The sequence below is a fragment of the Rutilus rutilus genome (assembly GCF_951802725.1).
Source record: "Rutilus rutilus genome assembly, chromosome: 3".
NCBI classification, from domain to species: Eukaryota; Metazoa; Chordata; class Actinopteri; order Cypriniformes; family Leuciscidae; genus Rutilus; species Rutilus rutilus.
The window spans coordinates 23,039,984-23,061,194 of NC_140211.1; the positions used below are offsets into that span (position 1 = coordinate 23,039,984).

Genomic DNA, 21,211 nt, shown 5'->3' on the forward strand with positions numbered 1-21,211 from the left:
TACCATTCAAAAGTTTGGGTTCATTAAAGGCCACTAGAGGTTGTTTATTCAAAACAAAGGCGTATGTTAGGCGATGCACGGACACGGCCCGTGTCCTGGTTAAAACTGCTTATTTCTCTGGAATTAAACATTCTTAGAAACATTTGGGATAATGTAAGTACAGAAATCAACAAAATATATAACATTGTTATAGTGGTTTTTGGATATTTTGATCGAAAAAAAAAGCAACAAAAAAAAGAACAAAAAGAAATGAAGACATTTTTTGGTAAGGATGCATTAAATTGATCAGAAGTGACAGAAATTACATTTAGAGTGTTACAAAATATGTTTAAAATAAACAGTTCTCAAAATGAATCCTGAAAAAAGAGGTTTTCACAAGAATATGAAGCAGCACCACTGTTTCCAATATCGATCATAATAAGAAATGTTTCTTGAGCTCCAAATCAGAATGATTTCTGAAGCATCATGGGACATTCAAATAGAAAATTTAAATTATTTTAAATTGTAATAATATTTCACAATGTTACTGTTTTGACTGTATTTTTGATCAAATAAATGCAGCCTTGAGAGACTTCTTTCAAAAAAATTTTTTTTAAATAACAACCCCAAAGTTTTGTACAGTTAGTGTAGCCCTTATCAGACACACCTGACTAGTATGTCTAAATCAGCTCTAGGCTAAACAATAAAAACACCTATTCAAATCACTTAGCAAATCACTGACTATTGTGTACATGCTTGCCTCATTGGGAAGTTGTTTTTGGATGCAAACAAAAGGATTTTTAAATCAACATTGTGTTTTTTCCCTTCTAATTTCTTACCCCCTCTCTCTCTCTCTCCTGCAGTGGGTGGCATTTGCCTCGCTTTTCTTCATACTGGTGTCCATAACCACATTCTGCCTGGAGACACACGAGGCCTTCAACCCCATCGTTAACCGCACAATTTTTAACGCTCTTGACAACACCACCAAGTTTCACCTGGAGACAGAGACGGTGGTCTACCTAACCTACATCGAGGGAGTGTGTGTGGTGTGGTTCACCTTTGAGTTCCTCATGCGTGTCACCTTCTGTCCGGACAAAAAGAAATTCATCAAAAACACCCTAAACATCATAGACTTTGTGGCCATCCTGCCATTTTACCTGGAGGTGGGCCTGAGCGGGCTTTCTGGTTCAGAAGCAAAGGACGTTCTGGGTTTCCTCAGAGTGGTGCGATTCGTTCGGATCCTCCGAATCTTCAAGCTGACGCGACACTTCGTGGGCCTGCGCGTACTGGGACACACTCTCCGCGCCAGCACCAATGAGTTCCTCCTGCTTATCATCTTTCTTGCGCTTGGAGTGCTGATCTTCGCCACCATGATCTACTACGCCGAGCGAATCGGTGCCAATCCCAATGACCCGCGTGCCAGCGAGCACACCCACTTCAAAAACATCCCAATTGGCTTCTGGTGGGCAGTTGTGACTATGACCACGTTGGGCTATGGAGACATGTATCCTCAGACTTGGTCAGGCATGTTGGTGGGTGCATTGTGTGCTCTGGCGGGTGTACTAACCATCGCCATGCCTGTGCCTGTCATCGTCAATAACTTTGGGATGTACTACTCTCTAGCCATGGCTAAGCAGAAGCTACCAAAGAAAAAGAACAAGCATATTCCCCGTGCCCCCCAGCTGGGCTCCCCTAACTACTGTAAGTCCACCATGAACTCACCCCACCACAGTCCACAAAGTGACCATTGTGCTCCCGCTGCCCAGGAGGAGATTTTGGAAATGAACAGAGCAGGTAGGACACTTGTTTGAGTAATATCCATCTGAACTAATATCATAGAACACGTTTAAGCACAGAAATGAGATTGAACTCACCTTTTCTTCCCTTCCACCTCACCATGTTTCTAGACCTGCCTGAAATCACAGTCTCTCATTTGGGAATTGTTCAAATACAGATCAACCATCTGGAGACATTATAAAATCTCACCGCACTGCATTCTATTCAGCCTCTTTACAAAGACACGCATAGAAACAAACACAAGTCTTCACCATGGTTGCATAACGACCAATACCCCATGCAACATTTTGCATATCTATATGTTTTTCCATTAGACTCCTGTGAGGGTCAATTATATCCAGCCAGACAAACAGGAGCACACTCATTCAACAGCTTGCTTTTCTTTTTGTCCATCAGCTTGCCCTAATTACTATTTAAATGTCATCACGCAGTATGTTTTGTTTGCTTTTGTGACATTAAGCATATTTGATGGCTTTCAGTAGCTGCAGTTGAATGGTTATAAGGAAGTGAAAATTATACAGTAGGGCCGCAACAAATAATCTAGAGTAAAAATATAATAATGAATTTCATTATCGATTAGTTTGGTTTGTGTCACTCATTTGAAAGGTGGCAGAGTGAGCTGCTACATGAAAAGTGATTGCCATAGGCTGTGCAAAGCAGGAGAGAACTTTATTAAACGGTTCAAAGCTGATCATAAGCAGTTTCACATGGGTTGCCCTGTCAGGTGCTTGTGCTGTTCAGTCCACCTGAGAGGTGTTTTCCCCAGCGCATAACCTTTTAGCATTTGAGTGCTATTTTCTTATCTGTACATTTGTATTTGTGTTTGTAGCTTTTTAGAGGAGGACAGGGTGTGGAGTAACATGTTTTTTTTGTTCAGCAACCATAGCATTATAATCAGTATCCATCAGTGGTGGGCACTTGTTCACCACTGATGGATACTGATTATAATGCTACAGTATAAGGAAATTTTTTCAAGTATCTGTACTTTATCAGACTATTTTTTATTTTGGGAAACTTTTACTTTTACTTCTCTGCATTTAAAGCTTAATATTGTACTTTTTACTCCACTACATAAAAACGTCTCATTCTTTTTGAACTGAAGAAATCGCCTCCCCCTCTGAGACGCAAAAGAGATGTTCGATTTGTGAACGAGTTCATTCTTTCAATGAACATTAAATTGGTTCACAAATAATCGAATTGGACTGATCCATTTGCAGCTGTTCTTGAATCAATGTTAAGCTCACTGATTCAACGATCCGGTCAAAATGATCCAAGAACAAGGATATCGTCAGAGCTTGAATGTGTAAAAAGTAAGTTATTTATGAATTTTAGTATTGATTATTGTCAATGAAATGAAATGTCTTCAGTAAAAGGGCAAAGCTTTTTTAAGCTTTGAAATGCTTAAATGTGGACATTTGTGTGTCACCGTCTGTATGTGATTTTAGATAAAATAATGCAAATTAAATATCCATACATCTTCCCCGCTATTTGCATAGCTTTCCTCTTTAAATGTTAACACATTTTGCCCTATGTGACGTCTGTAATTTTTTTTATTTTTAGTATTTGTCTCCACATATTTGCACAAAATTGTTTCCCCCTATTTTAAAAATCCTATATGGTATATTATTTCACTAGTTTGCACACTTGAATTATCAGTAACTAACAGAGCTTAATGTTTTGATAGTGTATAATAAGTGTATGCAGTAAAATAAAACATTTGCTTATTAGCAATACATTTTCAATGTATGCATCTTATCAGTGCTGACTTGTCTGGATAGAATAAATATATGGTTCATCGATCAGTACTTTTTACTTTAAATACTTGAGTACATAAAAAAATCAAGTAGGCCTACTTTTGCACTTTTAGGCCATTGACTTTGCATTGCGAGAGGCTGCCTCCTTGTCATTTCTTGCTTCTAACAAAAGACCGAAAAATGCCTAAAAGCTGCTGTGTGACAAGGTGTACAGCAAACAAGCTAACAAACACAGAAATAAGTTTTTATTAGCTCTCGACCCCAAAAAACGAGTGTTTAGGACATAAAAGTGGATACAGGCAGTTGAGACAGAGCGTCACGTGTCTCGTTACTCTGAGAACTAGCGTACGCCCGCTGGAGGAGACCGTAATCGGCAACACAGGATAGTTTATCTTACAGAAATATAATATATAAAACTGACATTTGGATATTTGACTCACCAGTGACCACATTTTTTACTTATTGCAAACGTAGTGTATTTTAGTGCATACTGAGTGTCAGGATCCCACAATTTACCCATTCGTTCCAGCCTGTATCCACTTTTATGTCCTCAAACGCTCGTTTTTTGGGGTCGACAGCTTATGAAAACTTATTTCTGGGTTTCTTAGCTTGTTTGCTGTACACCTTGTCACATAGCAGCTTTTAGGCATTATTCTGTCTTTTGTTAGAAGCAAGAAATGACAAGGAGGGAGCCTCTCGCAATGCAAAGTCAATGGAGACGGTTGGATTGTTTTTCCCCTTGGTGGGCGTGGTCTTCAGATTATGACGCGTTGCGCTCTGTCAGTGAGCGTTCTGCGCGCAGTTTATGGAAGGCGGGCCTTCCGTTTTAGTGATGAAAGCTACAGTTGCTTGAACGCCCGTCGCCCGGAGAGTGCGATGATGGAGGATAAACTTGTGATGCTCTCGCGGGTAACCAGGAGCTTAACGACTTCACGAACCGTAACTACCACAATGTTAACAAAAAGTAAATAAAGTTAATAAAAGGGTGATTTGACGTTTACTTGACTGACAGGACAGCTGTTTCAGTGGTTGCCTAGCAACATAAAAAAAACTGGTCGTTCTGTGTGATGGGGCAGTGCTGTGCACCTCGCGTTTTCGACCCGGAAAAACCTTACTTAAGTAAACCAAAAATGAGTACTTTTTCTGGAACAATATTTTAATAGTATCTGTACTTTTACTCAAGTACTACTTGATTTGTGTACTTCGTCCACAACTGGTATCCATGTTACCTAATGTTGGTTTGAGTTCAGTTTTGTTGTAAAATTGTAAATAAGATAAGTAAATAAGAGCTAAATTCGATGTTGCCTATCCGCCACACACATTCACATATGAATGTGACACAGTAAGAGGGCTTGACCAGCATATAAGATATTCCCAACCACAGCATTCTTACCATGAGTGAGTGGTGGTGACGAGTGCCTTCATTTGAGCCACTCATGTAGAGATCCTATGGATAGCTGTTACAAGAGAAGTGAAGAGAGAGACTTGTTGGCTGTGTCTGATCAGACTGGGTAAAGAATCTCTTATTAATCTGTTGAGAGTAATTGTGAGTGACTCCTTCATAAATCTGACTGGAGGGATTCCCCTTTTTCTAAACATAATTACATCCCTGCTTTACATGGAATAATCCGTGAGGTTTTAAGCTTTCTGATGCCAAGGACCCCCAAATATTATGAAATATATAAGATATATATATATATATATATATATATATATATATATATATATATATATAATCCCTTTGTGAGGGACTCAAGTCCTGTTTGAAAACCACTGGATTGGTCCAGTGTCAGTGAATGGCCATTCTAGCTTTAGCATGTAAGGTGGATCAGTGGCCTCAGAAAAAAAAAAAACATTTGTTTTGAGAGTTTGTGACAAACACTTAACTTTGAGAACTCACTCAATGAATAATGATACTATTAAGAGCTCAAGTATGTCAGTTATTTATACTAGGAGAGTCCTTCCACCAGTCTTTACGTACGTGATCATTCTGTCCTGTTAGTTTAAGACAAATCTTTGTTATGAAGTGAAAGGATGGGTTTTCACACAATCTCTTTATTATTTCATTCTCTGTATTTTTACACTGCACTAGAGCCTGTTGCTATGGCAACAGTGTCCAAGTAACCACACAATAGGAATCGCACTCTGCAATGAGCTGCAGTCATTCACTCGCCTTGCACGACTCCTGTGCCGTTCACACGGTACTGCAAAAACACACACAGTAAGATGGTCTGAGGATGAAGGCAGTATAAATCAATGCATGACCTACTGTTAATTGTCTCTCTGGATTTTAGAAATAAAATGTCTCTGGTAGTTTTTTTTTAGGGATTCATCTGCATCATTTGTATTGTTTAGACTTAAGATGAGAGTGAGACACATAATACATATTGAAACCAATTAAATTTTGGTCTTCATGCTAACTGGATTAAAAATATCAAACAATCTCTACATAAAAACAATTTATAGATGTTCTTCCTTTCCTTTATTCTCTCTCTCTCTCTCTCTCTCTCTCTCTCTTGTAATGAGTTTACAGATGGCACAAAGGCCTTGATTATCAGCTCCATCCATTTGACTTTGGGCAGAGAACCGTAAGAATCACCAGCACATAGAGCGAAAGCATCTGTTGAATTGGCCACGGTTGCAGAGAAACACAGCAAACACTCTCAGCTCTGTGACACACACACACACACACAGCGAGAATTACTGTTTGAGATGAGTCAACACTCTGTCCTTTATAGACAGTGCCTATATCCATCCCTGTCGTATAGTTATTTCTAAATCTGAGGTCTCCTGAGAAATATGAGTTGTGTAATTATCATTATGCTTTTGGCCCTGTTTTTTATTCAAAATGCTCCACTCACACTTAACATCCAGCCTAATGATATTTTAAGAGCTGCTGTAAATTGTGTCATTCATAGATCTGAAATAATATACATATTGTCATATGTATCATAAATATATAATATGGGTTCGGTATATTTCAGCACCCCTGTGTATTCCAAGGAATAGTTGCTATTAATTGGATTCAGTCGCAGCCGTAGGAAAGAAGATGCTATGTATGTATATGTGCTTGTCACTACATGAATCTTTCAAGACTGAATTTGGTTGTAGAATTTAGTTGTTCCCAGAAATCCATAAACAACTGAACTGTGTGTACAGAACAACATAAAACTTTTTTTATGTATGCGTGTGGCCAATAACCTGAACTGATGCTTAAACTTTATGTTAGTTATTCATATGATAGAGGTTTATGAATTGATAAAAATGAGGAGAGTGCAGAAAGTGAGGGGATTGATGAAGAAAAAGAAGGATTTGATGGTTAGCAGCAAGGAAGTAGGGCAGGTGCAGCAGGGCCCCAGCAGATCCGTCCTTCTCATTCACACAGAATTAGAGTTGAGGAGATTCCTGCTTGAGGAGATAACATGTAGTCTGCAGCTAGAAGTCTTTGGATTTGTTTTTTATCCTGTATTCGTATGCTATGTTTAACCACACATACTGTACAGACTTTTTTTAGAAGAGACAATGTTGAATTGAGAATCATTATTGGATGAATTTTCTACACTAACCGGCTGAACAAAATGTCTCAAAAGCCTTTGAGATTTTATTTACTTTTAATGGTACATTTGGTACTGTTATATTCTTATATACATTTCATAAATTTTTAACTAGTTACAAATTATTCATGTGTTGTGACTATTCATGTGTTGTGACATGTGTTGTGACAAATGTGACTGCGATAGGTAGCAAAGTCAGGCATAGCAGCACCAAACACCATACAGGTTCAGTAATCAGCATTCAAACATGCAGTGTAGGTAGAAACAGAGAATATCGACACACACACGGATCGCCGATGAAGGAAGATACTGAAGACTGAATCAAGGTCAAGGTCAAGGTAACTTTATTGTCCCCGAGGGGCAATTATTTGTACAGCCAGCAGATAAACACAAGGACACAACACACAACAATACAACAAGACAGCATAACATAGAATATCCACAGTCTCTAAAGCACAATAGTAAAGAGATACATTTGAAACAGTTCTGACAAATTGTTTAAAATCGACATAGAAGACGGGATAAGAGAATTTCTGAATCTATTTGACCTGCATCTGGGCTTGGAGTACCTACGGCCTGAGGGAAGTAGCTTAAACTGGCAGGAAAAAGGATGAATAGGGTCAGCTGCAATAGATAGTGCCTTCTTTGCCACTCTGTTGGAGTAAATAATATAGTTAGAGAATAATATAGAATATAGTTCACAAAGAGTTTACTGGTGACAAACATGCAGACAAGCATGACATTCAACAATAACTGACAAAGGATAGAACAGAACAGGGAGTATAAATCAGTGGTTCCCAACCCTGCTCCTGGAGTACCCCCAACACTGCACGTTTTCTCCCTTTGTCTCCCTAATCAAACACACCTGATTCAACTCATCAGCTCATTATCACATGGGTTAATAAACTGATGAGTTGAATCAGGTGTGTTTGATTAGGGAGACAAAGAAAACGTGCAGTGTTGGGGGTACTCCAGGAGCAGGGTTGGGAACCACTGGTATAAATACACAAGGTGAATGAGGAAACTAAACAGGCGCAGGTGGAGGAAGATTAAACTAATTAGGACTAACAAGAAAAGGTGCAGACAGAACGAACGTAATTGTTACATTACACCCCCCTCGAAAAGGCGCGACCTCACGCGGTGATGGCGGGAAAGTTCAGGATGTTGAGAAGAGGCGGAGGCTTCGGTGGAGGGCGTGGAGCTGGTGACGGATGGTGATGAGGAGGAGTCGGTGGAGTTGCCGACCATGGTGGAACTGACGGTGGGAGGAACCAGGGAGGAGTCCAGACAGAGGGGGCGGATGGAACCCTGGGACCGATCGGCGGAGGTGGAACCATACTGAGTGGTGGAGGAGCCGGTGGAGCTGAGTGGCTGACGGACCATGGTGACCCGGTCGACTGCCGAAGGCCGAACTAGAGTGTCGAGCGAGCCCAGCGGAGCTTCCGGGCAGACGGACCACGGAGGTGATGAAGGAGTGGTGGATCGAGGTGAGGGCAACAGGACGAGGTGGTGGTGTGGGCCTGGAAGCCCGAGGCGCAGAGGATGAGCCGCACAGAGTGAGCAGCGGAGGCAGAGCCGAGGAGCTGGACCACACCAGTAGTGCCGACGGATCCAGGGGACTGGCCGTGACCAGCGATGGAGATGGGATGAGGACAACAGGCAGGGATATGGAGAGAAGACTTCCGGACGGGACCGGTGAAGAATATGATAACTCAAGGGTGGGGACTTGGGAGGGAATTGGATCCACGGACCACAGATTGATCAGGTTCAGGTCCACTCCTGGCTCTGAGATGGACTGACCCGCCTGCGTTGACTCCGGGGCTGGTCTTGGAATGACCTCGGTGGGCGAATAAAGTTGACTTTATGACTTGGCTTGCATGCATTTTCAGTGTGTGTGTGAATATACAGTGCGTGCAGAATTATTAGGCACGTTGATTTTCTGATCATTTTTTTTTTCCAGGCACATGTGACCAATTCCAAACCACATTAATCGTAATAACTACTATTCATTTTGTATTTAATCATTTATAAGTGAATGAAAAACGCCTTATATTCAGGTGTGCATAATTATTAGGCACGTTTTATTTTACATATAAAATAAGCCAAAAAAAGATTTAACTCAGACTTAAAAGTTAAAAATTATTAAATCCCCATGAGAAGAATGCAATACTAATGCAATACTAGAGATTGCAGTTAAGGCATGACCATTGGACAGTGAAATACTCATTGGGTCAGCAGGGTCAGACAAAAACAGGTGGAGAAGAAAAGACACATGTTAACTGCAAAAGAATTAAGAATTAAGGTGAAGAATTAAGTGTGAAACCATCAGGAACCCTTTAGTCTCCAGCGCCACCATTTTCCAGAACTCCAACCTACCTGGAGTCTCCAGAAGTGCAAGGTGTCAGGGTCTCAGAGACTTAGGTAAAGAATCCTAAAAAATGACCCTCACTTAATAAGAATCACAAGCTGAAGTGTAGTAAAACACATGAAGACTGTTTTTTTATAGGCTTTATAGACAGACAGATTGAGAGTGACTCTTGAAGGACCAGCACCACATCCTCTTCTACCACTATTTGAAGAATTAATCTTCAGAATCTGACAGTAAGTTTTGGGAGTTCATTTTTAGTCCATCTCCTACCCTGAAGTCCGTTTTGCAGAGATGGACTAAAAATGAACTCCCAAAACTTACTGTCAGATTCTGAAGATTAATTCTTCAAATAGTGGTAGAAGAGGATGTGGTGCTGGTCCTTCAAGAGTATAAAGAAAATAAACTCCTACTAGCTTTTGTTAAATCTCTTTTTTGGCTTATTTTATCTGTAAAAGAAAACGTCCCTAATAATTCTGCACACCTGAATTAAAGGCGTTTTTCATTTCCAGCCTACATGAACAATTATATATCACTTATAAATGATTAAATACAAAATTAATAGTAGTTATTAAGATTAATATGGTTTGGAATTGGCTAAATGTTCCTGGGAATAAATTATGATCAGAAAATCAACGTGCCTAATAATTCTGCACGCACTGTATATATATGTGACCCTGGACCCGAAAAACCACTCACATGGGTAAAAAAATTTTTTAATTGAAATAAGCTTTCCATTGATGTAAGGTTTGTTAGGATAGGACAATATTTGGCCGAGATACAACTATTTGAAAATCTGGAATCTGAGGGTGCAACATTGAGAAAATCGCCTTTGAAGTTGTCCATTTATGTTCGCGATTGTGCTGCATTCTAGCCTGACTACGTCAGACTTCTTACTTCCGCTCAATTTCATTTCGCTTCTGTACTCCGTCTGAGACAGCGTAATAGCTATCCGTTTTCCTCCGGCCTGAAAACAGCCGGCCAATCAACGAACAGAGGGCGGGCTGAGAGCCGTGACATAGACACTGATTGTACTGTGGATGCGTAGATGGTTTTGTTTTCGCATCATACATGTGTTTACAGTGGAAGTTAGATGCGGCTGAGCATGCGCATAACACACGCCATAACCAAACGTTATGTGATTGGCTTACGGGAACCAATGATTTTAAACTTCAGACAAGCGCCTCCCCGTGAGAAAGAAAACGCTTTTCAATTATGCCCTTCCAGACTCTGTCTATGAAGTAAAGCGAAGTAGCAGAGTTTGGTATTACCAGGCTAGCTGCATTCACTCACAAAAATAATTTTTTTATAGGCTATATTTATGGTAGGAAATTTACTAAATATATTCATGGAACATGATCTTTACTTAATATCCTAATGATTTTTAGCATAAAAGAAAAATCGATAATTTTGACCCATACAATGTATTATTGACTATTGCCACAAATATACACGTGCGACTTTTGACTGGTTTTGTTATCCAGGGTCACATACTGAATATGCATATGAGTTAAATTAGTTTTGTTTGCTTTTGCAAGATATGTCTTATGTTGTGTGCATGTTTTGTGGGTTTGTGTGTAGAGTTTCAAGAAATGGAGCCATAGTTTCAGAAATTGTGTGTAAGCAATTTGAAAAAAAAAAAAATATATATACTTCTGATCTTTCTGCCAATGCATTTTACATGAGAAAAAAAGTATACTATGTATATGCAAATTACTAAACTTCACAAACGCAATCACCTGAGCTGTAAATGCCATGTCACCAGTCACTCCATAAAATATCTATTAATATAATGAAATACTAGAGACTTTATTATCGCGTGATTTTTTTTTCTTAGAATACAGTAACTGTTGATTAATTTTTAAATGGCCATCATAGAGAAACTTTTTGCCTGCAGTGTGAAAGTGAAAGAGAAACAACAGTAGAGAGACTGAGAGGGATGCCTGTTCATCAGACTATTCATAAAGATGAGTCATCTCGTCATTCCTCCTTGTTATCAGAATCTTCTCCATCACAGAGGCTTGCATCACTTCACAACTTTTCCTGTGTGTGTGTGTGTGTGTGTTTGAGTACGCTTTTAAGTATTTGTGTGCTGTTAGCTCATAAATGTGCGCACACCATGAACCATGAATAAACACACAACAAAATACCAATACACATATCTGCTGCTGTTGCAGAGTTGAACTTACAAATGACAAGATGTGACCTGAATCATGCTTAGCCTCATATTTTATTTTATTTAAGAAATTAAAACACCAATTAATGGGATAGTTCACTAAAATGAAAATTCTGTCATTGTTTACTCACCCTCATGTCATTCCAAACCTGTATCAGTTAGTTTTGAAGAATATCCTGACCGCTCTTTTCATTGTAATGAAAATGAAAAAAACCTGGGTCTGTATCATAAAATATTATGAAAGTGGCTTAATGTCAGAAGCTTAATGATAGATTTGTGTGAGGAACAGACTCCTTGGTGCAACCATCAGAGTTTAGGCTATATGAGAAATTATGATGTCCAATTGTTGAACAAATCATTCTTTTGAATCTTTCCAGTTGATTCAGCTTCAGTTTGTTCATCACAAAACTTTTGTATGGCTTTGGAAGACAGTGGGTAAATGATGACAGAATTTTTATTTTATATTTAGGATAAATAAATTATATTAAGTAGGTATCAATAATATGTTGAGTCACCGTGGTAATATACACCATAGAGCGTATGTGTCTACAGGGTGTGCATGTTTGAAATGTAGCCAATCTAATATACCAACAGTACTCCTGTCCAATTTAAATAACCGTAAAATTGAAGCCTGTCGTACTTGCTGATAGATGCTTTTTTTTTTACAGTAATATGTTAGCAAGAGCCTGCTTCAATCAATGTTAGAGATACAATGGAAAATCCAGGTGGGAGAAATGATAGTTCACAGCGCTCTTTCCTCTGAGGAGCTTTGGCAGTGCTCTGCCTTCTCACAGGTCTGATCGATGAGGCGTAAATCGCCTGAGCAGAAGCTTCTGGCTGCCAGAGAGCTCACAGGTGAAAAGGCAGGTTGCCATGAGCTGTTTCTATATATTACACCGTGGCTAGGGGCTATAATTCAATGCATCTCCCTCACTTTTTTTGGAGCAAAACCAGAGCTGCACCCTGCTGTTTGGTCAAATGTAATGCTGAAAAAAAGTGAGGTTTACACCATGTCCTAATTACACGCGACGCGTCGACGCGCGATAAAAGGTATCTTTTCCATGTTAATCCGAGTTTTTGTCCTAACCAGCCGCGACGGCGACACGCGACGATTCTTTTTTAGAAACGGTTTCTATTTTTCTGCGACGTCGCGCTAGAACATCAAACACAAAGTGTGGCAATGATACTCTCATGTATTGTTTATGTGCGTTATTTAATGTAATTACATGGCTTGCCTTGGTTGAATTCTAATTTAGAATGCGGTCTGTTATTTCTTGATAACAGACCGCTGCGAAGTAGGCTATAACACATCGTTGCCATGAAAAACAGAGCTGCTATGGACGCAGGATTCTTCTAACCGTAGAGACGGAACAGACTGTTTTCTTTTGTGTCAAATTATTGATTTATATTGATTTAGTAGCCATTCAGTAAGCGGGATAATGTAGAGCGAGGAGGTAGTTATAGCGAATAGCCTACAACCCCTTCAGGCTGATTCAAGACCAGCCTGTCGGGGTTGTATTCGCTATAACAACCGCCTCGCTCTACATTATCCCTTACTTAAAAGCGTGTAATGTGACTTTGAATATAATTTAGTGCTTCCAGCTTTGTAGCTGTAAAAGCAACAATGGATAATTCACCTCAGATATTGAAATTAAACAAATGGAAACAAGAACGTTCAAACTGTGAACAAACAAGTGTATTATTTGACAAAGATTGTTTTAGTAACTCAGTAGCCTATAAATTGGAATAATGTTTAAATGATGTAATATTTGTGAATTTGATTATGTAGCCTACTTATCAATTTTCTTGCGACTGCCGTCAAGATTACTCTCTGGTGCTGTGCACTCGCCGCGAGACTCCACCCACACGCTGTTCTGATTGGCTGTGGGTTTTGATTGATTTTGACGCATCTCGCGTCGCGTCTAGTGGACAGACAAATTATTTGTCGCTGGAATCTTATCGCATCGCGTCTGGTTAGGACACGGTGTTAGGTTTTTGCAGTAGGCTTTCAGGAGATTTTTTTTTTTCACTGCTAAATTTATTCCCATACAAAAATATAGGGGTAAAAACGTGGAATACAATTATATTATTTAAAATGATGGATTCAGCAGCCATTTTTATCCAATACAAAACAATACGATTTACAACTGCATCTATTCTAAGCTATGTATTTGATCAATTCATGAAACACTGTAATCAGGAGAACAGGTTAACATTGCTTTTGTTGTTGAATGAGTATGCTTTATAGTCCCTTATTTAAACCTCAAATTAAATTAATAAATGCAAGCATTCATAACATATATTTACATCCATGTCACAAGCAGGGCTTCCCATAACCCATAACCCATGTATCCCATATGTAAGCCATTGCTATGTTCTTCTTACATGTGCTTGTGTGTTTGAAGATCCTAAAGTGAACGGTGATGCAGCTAAAGCAGCGCTGGCCAATGAGGATTGTCCCCACATAGACCAAACTCTTTCTCCTGAGGACGGCCATATCTTTAACCCAAGTGAGCCACGGGGAGACACTCCTTGTTTTCTGCTGAACGTCGGCAGACGATCTACAAACACGGGCACCCGAGTGAGGAAGGGTATGTAACCTCTGCGTGAGGCTATTGTCTGACACACACACACACACACACACACACACACACACATACATACATACATACATACATACATACATACATACACACACACACACACAAACACACACATACACAAATGTATATACCAGGTGCATTACACAGTAAATAAAGACAGTCCAAGCATACAGACAAGCAGAGCGCGCCCACAACAGACAGTTTATAATGATGCAAAGCTGCTATTTTATCACAAATGAAATAAAAGACCAAATTTATACTTAAATTTCCTCAGCCATCTCAGATTTTAGTCAGAACAAGACATTACATACAGTACATGGCCTCACAAACCGCATCTTTTGTTTAAAGGGGACCTAGTATGCAACATTCACTTTTACATGGTGTTTAAACATAAATGTGTGTTGGCAGTGTGTGTACACAACCACCCTATTGTGATTAAAATCCACCCACTCCTTTATTTTTTATCCCCATAAATCAAGTAGAGTCTCAGAACAAGCTGTTTGCAGATTCTGGGAAAAGTGATGTCACATTGCACAGGCCACGCCCACGACTGTTGACGGACTCTGCCGTATTAGCATAGACCCGCCCTAAGTGGGTTGTACACTGTCCGCTATTTTCTCCAGGCCGTAGGCTCAATTCAAAGGGACAAAACAAAACACAGGTTTTGTAAAAAAGTAATTACTCAAGGATGGATCAGTACCACCTGTTTGTGATCCAGCTTATAGTCCCCGGAGCGATACTGGTCACGACAGTAATGAAAGGGAGAGTGCGCACTTTATTCAAATTCATCGGAGTTGTTTTACTGATATAAAGATTTTAACAATTTTAACATGCTATAAAAAATGATCTTTGGGGTGTGTTGAGCTAAAACTTCACATACACATTCTGGGGACATCAGAGACTTATTTTACATCTTGTAAAAAGGGGCATAATAGGTCCCCTTTAAAGTTTAACTTTCATTAGTTATTTTATTATATTTCAAATACTACTATCAACATTTTTCAAATGTAAATAAGATGAGACAGGGAGTTTCCAATAGAGTCCCTTCCCTGCACGTTCAGATCCTTCCACAAACCACATTTCTTCAAATCTTCTTTTAACATAATGTAAATAAGTTTTTTTCCCACACCACGCTGCATTACGTCAAACTCATATTAACACACATACAGCTGCCTTCTGGGGCCAACCTTAATACTCCCTTTTTTCTGTTTTTCTTTGTTGTTTGTTTGTTTTTTTACTTGTTTCTTCCACCACTGTACATGCCTGTGGTCTGTCTCTATGTTTGTACCTCCTTCCATCTCTCCTTCTCTCCCGTATTCCTTATGCTACCCGATTGGCTCATAGCCGGAATGTTCTCAGGGAGGTCAGGGGCGGAGCCGGCCGGCCCGACGCATGGCACACAGGGTTACCCACTGCTGCAGCTAGGCTGGGCGCACAGCCCAGAAGACGGCCATGCCAGGGTCACCACCTGATATCCATCCATGTTTCGCTGTCTTACACAATAGCGTTCAAACCGCTCACAGCAGCCTTAGATAAATAAAAGGCCCCTACATGCTATGTAGCTTCACAGGCTGTCAATTAACATCACCAAATGTAGTGATATTAAGACCAACACGTTTTCATATCATCTGACACCACTGTTCTAGTTTATACATAGACTTCAGATCGCATACAGAGCGAACTTTCCACAATAATTACACCACTTACAACGACAACATAAACCTGCAATTTCTGATCACATTCAAAAGAATTTCCTGCTACCGCCCACCAATTTGTCATGTGATCATTTTCTAACCAGTAATGCTGTCTGTCTGTGTCTTATGACATGTTGCTCTGTGTGAGCATGCTCTGTTTGACTCCAGATCTCACCTACAGCTAAAAGCACCACAAGATCATCACCAAGCAAAACTACACACACTGTTCCCAACAAATATGTTTCTTTGTCTTTGTGTTTTATATATGTTTGTGTAAGTTTATGAGTGTTTTTAGAGATGTGTGTGTGTGTGTGTGTGTGTGTGTGTGTGTGTGTGTGTGTGTGTGTGTGTGTGTGTGCATGTAGTGCTTTTTCGGAGTGCCGTTTTTTTCTGTAGCAATATGTTGTGCATGTGTTGGGACAGTCCTACGGTCCTTGCCGCAATCTGTCCTGATGCCTGTATGGTATTGGATGAGAAAGTGAAGACTTGGTTTTGCACAAAGGCAAATAATATGATGAGATGATGTATACACCACTGACATATGAGACACCCTCTTTCATTTTGAGTCAAAAGTCGCAATGAGCCATTAGTGGAGAAATGTGATAAGCAAAAAAAAACGTTATTTTTAATAAAAAAGCTTCTGCTTTCAAACAATTACAGAATGCACGTAAACTGACAATTTCTTTTTTACTACTAGTTGTAGCACAAACAATAAGCAAAAATTAATGAACATCAGAGAGGGTTTGATACAGTACAATTTATCAGTATCATCTCTCAAGTGATCGCCCAATAAATGTTTTAAGATGTCAACAAAACGACTCATGTCACCAGATGATACAGTTTCCTCAGGAAATTCATTCATGGTCTGTAGCTTGCTAGAAAAATTTAATCATATATTAAATATATTCAATGTGTTATAAATGCATTATGTTTTATGTTACTGATGTCTTAATAGTTTAATTTATGTTTGAATAAATGTCCTAATTCTGGAAAAACAAGTTTGAAAAGAAACAAAGTTTTCATGACAGCCACCATTAAATAATTATGATTATAGCATTTGAAAGCAGAGACTTTCCTTTTTCATTGTGCATATACTCAAAATGTTTTTGGTCAAAATGACTCAAAATGATATAATTTAAACTATGGAAAAGTGCCTGAAACTGAGGGTCTGACCCTGACAAATCAATGGACTGGATTCTCAGTTGCCTTAATTTCAAATTTATGAGTTAATTTGAATTTCTAGATCAACAAATCTGCGAACTGCTAAATTCTACTTAAAACTTTTGCCTTGCAATCCACAGCCTTCTTTGCTCACTCTAATGCCAGACTAACCAGCCGATCTTTGTGCATGCCCTCACGCAGAGATTGCATGCAATCTTAAACCCTTTAAACCTGACCCATAGCAGCAAACATTGTGTGGAGCAAACTGAAAGATGTCAAGACAAAACCTTTGAGTCTCAGCAACTGCCATGTGCACATTTCTCTCCACTAAACCAAGGTTATCAAAAGTCCCAAAGCCTGGGCACCATAACCAGCAAGGCCCGAACACTGGCCGAGGTAGTATCGATGTCCACCCGGTCCTGCGGCCCACCTGTTCTCTCTCCTGCGGAGGTCCCATTCTCCAATCCCCTCCATTCTCTAAGAAATGGAGCAGTGGTATAGTTAGAGTTGTCTCCCTGGGTCTTCTTCCTGATCTGCTGCCTTCTGTTCTCTGCTGTGTTTGCTTTGGTCTGGATTGTCTTGTTCTCTGGTCCTTGTCTTCTGGAGCTGTCTCCTCCTCTCTTTTTCTGTCCGCTTTGCTTGTTTCTTGTCTTTACATATACAGAATCTTGACTCACACAAAGCCATCAGAGAAAGAAAACTTCCAAAAGATCTCAGGGAAATTTTTAAGGATTCCCTAGTTACGTGTTTATTTCTTGTTTATTAGACATAATAATAAAAGAACTGGGATGAGGAAGGTAAACCTTTCTTTATTTTTCCAGGGACTATTAGAACTGGAAACTTCTGATAGAAAGACTGCGATCTAATGAGGCAAAACCTCCCTTCAAATGATATAAATCACGATTTGTTTTAGATTTACTAGGAATATTTAAATCCTCTCCCGTCTGAGTATATTCTTGCATAAAACCCTTTCTGACATCTGGAAGACGAAACAATCTATCCTCTATTGGTTTCTTTTTTGTTTAGTTTCCCCATTTAATTTTTACTGTACTTCCCCTTTGCTCTGGAGTCTTGCTCCCTTCTTTCTTCATCACCTCTTTAATGAGACCCCAGGTAGGAGGTATCAGGACTCCCTTTTTCTCTCCTCCTCTGTCAACGGCAAATGTCTCTACTTCCTTTGCAATTCTTTCATTCTCCCTGTGCATTTCTGTCCATCTCTCTTTCTCCAAACTTTTTAGCCCTGGATTGCAAAAGCAACCCAAATGAATGTTTTTACCATACAGAAAAAAAGGAAGTCTTATTTTCTCAGCCCATTTCCTCATTCTGTGAGCTGAAAGAAAACAAGGCCCAATGGCTGGATGACCCTGAGCAATCCCATCCTCCCCTGTATTTTCTACTGCAGATCCATGCAAAGAGGACACTGCCCTAGTTAAGTATATGCAGTCAGAGGTGCTTAAAGTGACCTGAGAAGGCAGCAGCATCTCAAAACCTTCTCCAGCCTTGCTGGACTCCACAATGGCCAGAGGGATTTCAGGCTGGAATCCAAAGGAGGGACGTATATGTAGAGGGAAAAAGAGCACAATAGAGGATGTTGCCAGTCGACGCAGTGGCAAACGTTTTTGATTTAGATTCCGACAGTGTGAGTGATCTCATGGACCAGGACTTTTATAAGGAAGACCTTAAGGACCATCAACTGCAGAGTGACACGAATGGATGGCTTTAAAGCCATCAAAATGAGTTTATAATCATAATACTAATGATAGTACCTGCAGTGACAGATGTAGTGGACTCTTACCTGTTCATTTTAGCATGAGCTGCATGGTGTTGCATTAAAAAAAGAGGAAAATAATCTATATCTGTTATGAATATCTGTATAAAACAAATATTTTCTTTCAAGAGTTCTTGACTTTTGCAGAATTGACATGTAGCCATGGATAATGAGATTTTCAGAGACCATGTTCTTTATTTCAGCAACAGATTTCTTTCGTGTTATTCTGTCTTTGTTGCTAACCACATGACTCAGCTCTGGTCACATTGACCTCACATTCTGAATGAGACGCTAGTGGTTCCTGCCATGAGATAGATTGTAAATTCCACTTTTCAACATTGTTTCTGTCTGGCATGCTTGTGATTCTGGATCTTATAGAGAAAAAACTAAAACTGAGCAAAATGACTTATTTTTCTGTTTCATGTCATAATTATCAGTGAATAGATCCTGTGGAAAACTGTCGTGCGCAACTGTTTATTTCACATATCAAGTGCAGACTTTTGACAGTGTTATTTTTGGAGAAAAAACGTCAAAAATAAGAAAAACGGCATCCTGTCGAGATGTTTTACATTTTCTCTCATTACTTTTAGGTACTAAAACACAAAGAAAAGCAAAAAAGACAGATGTATATTTACATTATAAGAGAATTGTATGCAATTGAGAACTTTGGGGGAAAACAAATGCATGCACTATGTTATGCAACAATAACTGCATAGAAAAACAGGAAAACATGACTACAATCATAGCATGAAATAAATTTTGTATGAAACTTGTTAGAGTGCTTGGGGTTTTTCTTTCATTGATTGCAGTGGAATGTTTCTTTCATTGGATGATGTACCAATACTCTCGTTGACCTGAAGTTGACAGGCACAAAGAGCTGGATTGGAAGGTCTTTGATGCAAGTGAAAAGGGGGGGAAAGTGTCTCCAGGTGGAGCAGCATGGCAGACTGCACTGATGAGCATGCTGATGAATTAAACCATTAACATTTGAAGGAAACAGTGAAACACCTGCATGCTGTGAACAAGCTGAAGTTTTGAACAAGTGGTGTCTGCTCAATGAGGTATGATGCTAAAGCCTGCCTTACGCCTGCTGAACGTGCCTGCTAGCAGACCGCATTAACGTCACCCTCTGCTCTCCTTTCATCCCTTCTTCCTACTTCTCCTGACCCTTTCCATCTCTCCTCTGCGCTGGCTCGCAAGTCATCACGCACCCTCTTCACCCGTCTTTGTTTTCTAGGTGTCTGGGTAATAACTCGTCTGTTGTCTCTCTTCTTTTTCATGTCTGTAGAGGCTTCCCGGCAGGGCCGGCACAAACCGCCTGCAGAATCTGTGTGTGTCATGAATCGTGGTGTTCCAACCACTTTGTGCATGGCCCAGAACACCTCTCCCACTTCCTGATAACGCTCTATAAGTCTGTTTGTTGTTCACAAATAGGTGAAAGACCCGTTTTGACACATTTAAATGTATTTCAGAGGGACATGTTTGTTGGTGGCTGATAGTATTGTCAACTTGTAGTGGTGTAAAATGTGTATTTGAGTGCATGGGTGTTCAATATGTGTTTGTACTGTAAATATGCTTTTCGTGTTGCCCACGCTTGCGACTGAATATTTAGACTAGTATCTAGTAATCTTTACAGGGTTATAAGTCAAACCTATCCATTAACCTTTTGTTGTTTTTGTGAATCACAACAAATACTCACGAAGCTGCCTTTAAATTAGAATGGGCTCAAACTAATGATGTTGTTCTCTGTTGTGTTGCTGCTGTAAGTCATCAGTTGCCTTTCTTTGCTGTTTGCACTTCGGGACTCAACAATAAGAATTTTTCCTGCTGGCCCCGTCACAGATCAATGTTATTTTTAGTAACATTATTAAATATGTTAGAAAAACATATATTTGAAAATTACATTCGGTTTTTACTCGTTACTTTAAAGGGATATTTCACGCCAAAATTAAATCTCTGTCATCATTTCCTCACTGTCATGTTGTTCTAAAGCTGCATGTCTTTCTTTCTTCCATGGGACATGAAAGAAGATATTTTGAAGAATGCTGGTAACCAAACCGTTTCTTTCCCCTTTGACTTACATTTATTGCTCATATAATGGAAGTCAATGGGAACCAAATGAGTTGCCAGTATTCTTCAAAATATCTTCTTTTATGTTCTGCAGAAAAAAGAATGGAATACAGGTTTGGAATGACATGAGGATGAGTAAATTATGACAGAATTACATTTTCTTTGTTCATTTGCAGCTTGTTAACCTTGATTTTTGGTCACATTTTTATTTAGGAGAATTTGCAACAACAATGTTCAGTACATCACTGAAAGGCAGAGAAAAGGTTTGGAAGACATAAAAAAAATGATCA

The 21,211-nt window shown here is 39.5% G+C and overlaps 1 protein-coding gene across 3 annotated transcripts in view; it reads left to right on the forward strand.

Moving 5' to 3' along the window:
* The window catches only part of kcnc1a (potassium voltage-gated channel, Shaw-related subfamily, member 1a), a 45,137-nt gene extending 24,282 nt beyond the window's left edge, over window positions 1–20,855 (forward strand). The window contains exons 2-4 of one of the 3 annotated variants that reach the window (XM_084405203.1): window positions 843–1,773; window positions 14,031–14,216; window positions 20,140–20,855. In XM_084405203.1, the coding sequence (XP_084261329.1) occupies window positions 843–1,773; window positions 14,031–14,216; window positions 20,140–20,249 (1,227 nt within the window). In that variant the 3' untranslated portion in view covers window positions 20,250–20,855. Of the gene's footprint in view, window positions 1–842; window positions 1,774–14,030; window positions 14,217–15,572; window positions 17,369–18,485 lie in introns of those variants that run through there. The other 2 variants (XM_084405204.1, XM_084405202.1) reach the window with 2 other exon arrangements.
* Window positions 20,856–21,211: the final 356 nt, after the last annotated feature.